The sequence below is a fragment of the Brassica oleracea genome, chromosome C3 (assembly GCF_000695525.1).
Source record: "Brassica oleracea var. oleracea cultivar TO1000 chromosome C3, BOL, whole genome shotgun sequence".
Classification (NCBI taxonomy): domain Eukaryota; kingdom Viridiplantae; phylum Streptophyta; class Magnoliopsida; order Brassicales; family Brassicaceae; genus Brassica; species Brassica oleracea.
Genome location: NC_027750.1, coordinates 39,095,862 through 39,102,477, shown reverse-complemented (window position 1 = coordinate 39,102,477; position 6,616 = coordinate 39,095,862). Strand labels below are relative to the sequence as shown.

Genomic DNA, 6,616 nt, shown 5'->3' with positions numbered 1-6,616 from the left:
CTAAGGCAAGATAAAATTCAAGTTTAATGTATGAATTTGAGAAAAAAAAACCCTATACAATTCATAGGATGATCTCCGAGAAAACCCAACTAAAAGCAACTTTTTCGATCTGTCTTTCAAACTGTTTTTGTATTCTAAACTTAGTAATATTTTTAAAACTTATAAAATACAATTTAGAAGAACAAAAATAAAATAACATGCCACATTTAAACAACCAAAATCAACCCATGTCATATCCCCCCCCCCCCCCCCTTTTGTTCCATTAAGATAAACTTTGTAGAAAAAAAGTTTGTTTAAAGATATATTTTTTTTGTGTTTTTATGAAAAAATTATAAACTTCAAGAAAATTAATTGACTTGAAAATTGAAAATTACAGAAAACAATACATTTATTATGGTAGTTTGATGTGTTTTCTTAATATGTGTGAAAATATTAAAAAGTCTATATTTTTGGAACAAAGAGAGTATATGTCAGGGGTTAAAAATTTGTAAAATTGTTAACTTTAAAAGTAAATTCGCGCGGAAAATGAACTAGTACTCCTAGTTATTCAAAAGACATTGACAAAGCTTTACACATAAAAGAACAGTAATTACTTTATTTGACTAAACCCGTATTTTATTTGAAATATTTTCACTCTAGGACACATTCCATCTTATTTATTACACAATAAGACACATTTTTTTACCCAGACACTTTCTATAACTATTCTTTTCATTCTTAACTAAATTAGTTATCTCTTAACTCAATCATAAAAGCCTAGTTTCCTTATAAAATAGATAAGTGGCGGGCTTTCACCACAACCATTGATCTGTCTCCAATTTCGACGGTCAAGATCTATTTTTCCAGATCTTGATTAGACTTATATCTACCAATATTCCTAGCCATTAGATTAACTCAGGTTCTTTCATCATCTACGACCAAGATTATTACCATTGTATTAAGCAAAATCATCATCTCCCTTGTTCTTGTTTATTTTTTTTCTTCAGATTGCATCTCCCAAATTTCAGAATTGAAAATTTGGGTCACTACACAGTTCGATTCCGTTGAAAAAAAGTCCCCAATTTCTACTACACTCATCGAAGAATCACTCATCTATACAACCTCACCACTGATTCTCAAACCAAGTCTCATGCTGCAACCATCGTCGCCAACAACTTCCGTGGAAAAGGTTATGAATACCGTGCTCAAGGTACTTCCTTTTAATCCCAAAGTTTGTACCTTTAGCTCCAAAATGACTGCTACAATGGAGTTTTTGATATGTTACTATGTTGATGTAGAGTCTCGCATTAGAGAGATGTTAGAGTGTGTCTGAATGGCATAAGAGAGCTTACCGTCCAATGTTGATGACGACATCCTATGCAAGGCCCAAGTAGCTGAGAAGTAAAGAGTTGATTGATATTGTACAATCAAAATAGTATCTACGCGTAATATAATTTTCGATGTCTACATGTACACATAATTCATGCTATCCATGTGTACAATCAACATCCATATGTACACATATTTTTTTGTACATGTGTTTGTGTACATGTATTTTTATACATGTATACAACTGAATATGCGTACACGTGATACGTACACATGATACATCATAAATTAGAAACCATTACTTTTGGACATCACACTCATAAGACGTACTTATAAATCATGACTTCTGAAGATTACTCTTAAAAACGTGGTCAGTGTGGGTACTCTACTACGTATGCTTTTGGCTGTTATGAATCAGTTACTTTATGCTAGACGATTCCAGTTGATATTAGATGATATTGGGCCTTCAAACATTCGAACTCACAATTACATATTAAAATCGAATAGATGTAACGATGAACTGATGTAAATATGGACAACGAAATACATGTGTACACGTTGACACTATAGACCTTACAAATACTTAAACTTGCAAATGTATGAAAAATAATTGGTGTACAAAGAAATCATTGCACAAATGAACTTGTGTACATGTGAATCATTGATCATGATAGTAAATTTTTTGGTATTTGATTAAAGAGAGATCTTACCATTTACCTACATTAGCCATTACTTTGTACAATTTTAGCTTACATGTACACTACAAAAATACATTTTCAATGTGAAGAGTTTTAGTTAGAATCAACAGTCATCCTGCTACTTTACATTATATACCTAAAACATCTGAAAATATCATAGTATCATACCAAAAGCATTCATCCTTCAAAACCAACAAACATGTCAAAATACACCATTTATGTACACGTCCCAAGTTGTACATATAATCGCTTGTACACATGTACGCACTCCGTGTTGTACACATGTACATACTTGTTTGTTCACATGTACTTACGCTCAGCTGCATCACCGACTCTCCACTCTTGATTTCTGTATTTGTGCCCAGCCTTCAGAAGCTCAACCATATTGGCAATTTTACGATTAAAAATCTCTGTCAAATTTCCCCCAAAGATCCTCCTTTTCTTCCCCATACTCCATCACATATTGCCCAATCAGCTGCAAACATAGAAACAAAGCAAACCAAATAAAAATCAATACACACCTCTACTACAAACCATACAAGCATAATATGCAAAGTAAATATGTACACATACGTTCTTGTTGTACACATGTACATCACATGTAACGTGTACAACATTAAACGTTTGTACATGTGTACAACTAGTTACCTTAGGATCATGCTCAGCCTCTAGCACCTCCGCCAAAATCAACTGAAGCACCAACGGGAATCCGAATCCGAAAACGTGTCTGTATCATATTGTTCCCCGTTCCTCATATGTTTTTGCTACCTCTGCAGTGCAACAAGAAACTAGTCAAACTCAAGAACAAATACACATAGAAACCCTAAATCCGACTCAATTGGGAAACCACAAATAAACTCACCTTTTGCTTTCTCCTTCCCTGAGCGCTTCTTCCTCGTCGTCATTGTTGCTTTTGCGTGGGTACGTCGCCGTTGATTTTAATTTCGTCCTTTATTGGTTAGTTTCTCCATCATCTTCTCTCACGTAAACTGTGACTTTTCTTTTTCAGAGATAATTGAACAATAAAAACACTAACCCAAAACAAAATTCTGAGACTTAGTAAAATCTGAAAACCCTAATTCCAAAATCAAAATCACGAATCCCAAATCCCAAAATCGAAATCCCAAACCCTAATCCCAAAAACGAAATCCCAGAATCGAATCACTAACCGAAAATGGATAAATGGATCTAACCTTCTTCTTTGCCCTTAAAATCTCTCCTCTTTCGCAAAGACATCGTCTTCTCCGTCAGTCTCCGTCGTGACAACATACTCTGTCAAAAAACTCCTTCATCGTTTTTCTCTACGTTTTATTGTTACTAAAGAAAAAAAAATTAACCTGACGAGAGTTACTTTTTCCCCGGGTCCGTGTAAAAAACAAAATCCAATTTTATCTACGTTCGCGTCCACAAGCCTAATCCCCATTTTTAAAAAAAAATTAAAGTTCAAATACCTAACTAGTCCAATTAGAAAAAATCACCCAATTACTTCATTACCCTCTCTTAGTTTAGCTTTTTAGAGGACAATGAATCTTCAACCAATAAAAAGTACCCAATAGCACAATGTGCTCTTCTCTCACATGTAATAAGAAGACACAAAGTGCCTATTTATGTTAATAACTCAATTTATTTTGCCTCTAAAGTTGAACCAAACTTGGAAAATAATTAAATAGGAGCGACTAAAAAAAAAGGGCGAAAATCTCGAGGTCCACAAAACTTCTTCCATACGTCTGAGTTTGACCATAACAATTTCAAATACAGAAACCCTAAATTTGCTCACGAGTCTATCTGTTAATCTCTAATATAAGTCTCTAACCTTCTGTAGATAACTAATCTTAGCCATGTCCAAATTAAATTTCTCAGCACACAAGAAAAGACCGAAGGCTTTCCATAAAGTTCGGAACCGTCTTCATCTATTTAACCCTAACTATGTCCTCTTCATTTGTTCAGTCCTCGGGTCAACAATAAAATCTTGTGTAATTTTTTCACTTTGCACAGCCTAAGCCCAACCAAAACAACAACAAAAAGAAAACTAAATAATGGGTGGTTGTGCGAGTAGACCCAAGGAATCAGACATGAACAACGAAGAAAGCTCTGTTCCTAACAAGCCTGTTTCTGAAACCGTTGTACAGGAAAACAACACAGAAGAAAGCAGTGAGAAACAGAACCAGACAGAGACTGAAACAACTTCTGTCGAACCTAAAGAAGCATCTGAGGTCGAGCCGACCAAGGAAACATCTCCTGCTGCTGAGCCAGAGGTTGCAGCGGCCGTGGAAGAGTCATCTTCTGCTGGTAAGGCTGCAGCACCTGAGAATGTGGCTGCAACAGAAAACGCTGAAGCAGCGGTGGAGGCGGTTGTCGTTGCTACACCGGAAAAGGTTGAGTTTGACGTGGAAACCACGAAAACGGCCGAGGCTGAACCGGTTAAAGAAGAGAAAGAAGCGGTTGTCGCTGTTTGATTGATTAAATCCGTGAGAATATTTTGAATGTTGTTGTATACCACTTTGATTTGATTTGCTACTAACTGATTTAATCGGCTTCGTTTGTTCTTTGTATTTCACAATGATTATTCTTTGATTCAGTTAAATATAAATCAGTTTTGCTTCGTGAAAAATTATAATCAACATTTCTCTAGCCGATTTGGTATTTTCGTGTTTGAATTAAGTTGTGGGCTTCTTTTCTCGATAAGTATTCTCATTAATATTAATTTTTTATTATTAATTTGTCAATTGCAAAACTAACATGCGATAGAGAAGATTTCAGTAACAGTAAATAAGACTTCCCAAAAAATTTTATAAAAAGTCAAATTCCTAACAAACTTCGGTAAATTTCCAAACTAATATGTTTATCCGAGAAGAATTTTTGAGAAGTCTTTTCGTTTTTTTTATTAACAAAGAAAAGTTAGAGAAGTCTTCTAGAGAAGATTTACTTCCAAAGTACTGAGCCAACCTTGTCCTGAAAAATTAACACCCTCTTTCCACGAGCCATCTGTAAAACACCATATTCCTGGAATCGATGACAATATTGTATCCATTATTGGTGGTGCCGTCCTCTGGTCATTCAATACTTGTGCTTCAGCCCATAGTGTTGATTTTGTTTCTGCCAATTTAAATGTATCCATAGGATCCATATCCAGATTACATAAAACTTTATTATTCCTAGCTTTCTAGATGTACCATAGTATCCATGCAAACTGGTGATCCTCCATCTGCGGAAAAACTCTCCAGAATAGATGATCCATGTTTGTGAAGAGAGAACTTGTTGGAAAAATAGCTGGATTTGATGGTATTTTCGAGAGAGCCCAAACCTGGAGAGTTGGAGGACATTCCAAAGACACATGATTTATCGATTCCTCGTAAGCTCCACATCTTACACAACAAATATCCCCTTTAATCCCACTCGCTTGTAAATTCTTCCGCACTGCTATACACCATGTCACTAATTGCTGTAGGAAATGTTTTAACTTTGGTGGGCACCGTATTTTCTAGCAGTAAGCCTTCAAAAATCAACTGTGGGGTCAATCAGTAGTGGTGGTCTTTCTCTATCTGGATAGATCCGCTCTATCTCATATCCTGATTTGACTGTATATTTCTCATTTTTTGTGAAGTATCATCCATCTCTATCTACCCTCTCAGTCCTGCTCAGTGGTATGCTTTCTATAAGTTTCGCATCCTGAGGATCCACCAAATTCCAAGTGCGCGAGGTAAAGTCAATGAGAGACTCTACTGTAAGGTCTGGGTATAAATTGTGTTGATTTTTATTAGCTGGTCTCGGCGAGTGGTTGGGAGCCAAAGATCATTCCATAAAGATATAGAAGACCCTGATCCCAACCTTTTGATTAGTGCTTTGCTAACCAGAGATCTAGCAGAAACAATACTCTGCCAGCCGTATGATGGAGAATATGAACGAATCGGTTCCAAGGGTGAAGCATTCCTATAATACCGACCTTTGAAAACTCGAGAAAATAAAGTGTTTGTCTTTTCTATCAGGCGCCATAATTGTTTACTAAGCATCGCCGTATGATACACTAAATATGAATCTTTGCTACGGCCAAGTTAACAGTTGTGATTATAGTACTTTAGATTCAATCCAGAGGACCAGTCTACACTTTACTCTTATAAATTTCAATATCAAGCTAAGAAGAAAATGGTTTTCAATTCAATTGGTGACGCGGAAAACAAGTAAACTAGAGTTTGATTCAATTTAACAAGAAGCTAGCCTAGGGTATTTCATTGGTTGTTGAGCGAGAGCCAAACAATTATTCAAGCGCGATGCAGTGCTTTCTAGAACTCGGATCACTCAGCTGGAACACCCCACTGTCGTGGTGGTGATCTCTTTGCTGGTCGATCCCATCATCTAACTGTCGTTGAGATGAGAAACGACTGCAAGCCTTAGAGATCAGGTCCGATCAGTTCACTTACTACCCTAATATCTACTTTCGCTGATTAGGGATACTAAGCTCATTCAATACATGTCAAGCTATCTCCTAAGCGGTTAGCTAGGCGATAAACTTAGGATCTAACATCAAGTGATCAGATTAATGGAAGCCTTAAGAATAGTATGGATGAAGAATAATCAAGAATAGCTTATCTATGTTTAGCTCATATTTCAAC

The 6,616-nt window shown here is 36.0% G+C and overlaps 1 protein-coding gene across 1 annotated transcript; it reads left to right on the top strand.

The window, feature by feature from the left end:
• The first annotated feature begins 3,946 nt into the window (after positions 1 to 3,946).
• On the top strand, positions 3,947 to 4,607 carry LOC106333718 (neurofilament heavy polypeptide-like). The gene has a single exon (XM_013772139.1). It carries the CDS (start codon positions 4,043 to 4,045, stop codon positions 4,460 to 4,462), a length of 420 nt encoding a protein of 139 aa, XP_013627593.1. The 5' UTR covers positions 3,947 to 4,042; the 3' UTR covers positions 4,463 to 4,607.
• The last annotated feature ends 2,009 nt before the right edge of the window (positions 4,608 to 6,616 follow it).

Bases quoted from the DNA above. Each gene is read 5' to 3' on its own strand.
- LOC106333718 (XM_013772139.1), top strand. From the start codon at position 4,043: ATGGGTGGTTGTGCGAGTAGACCCAAGGAATCAGACATGAACAACGAA.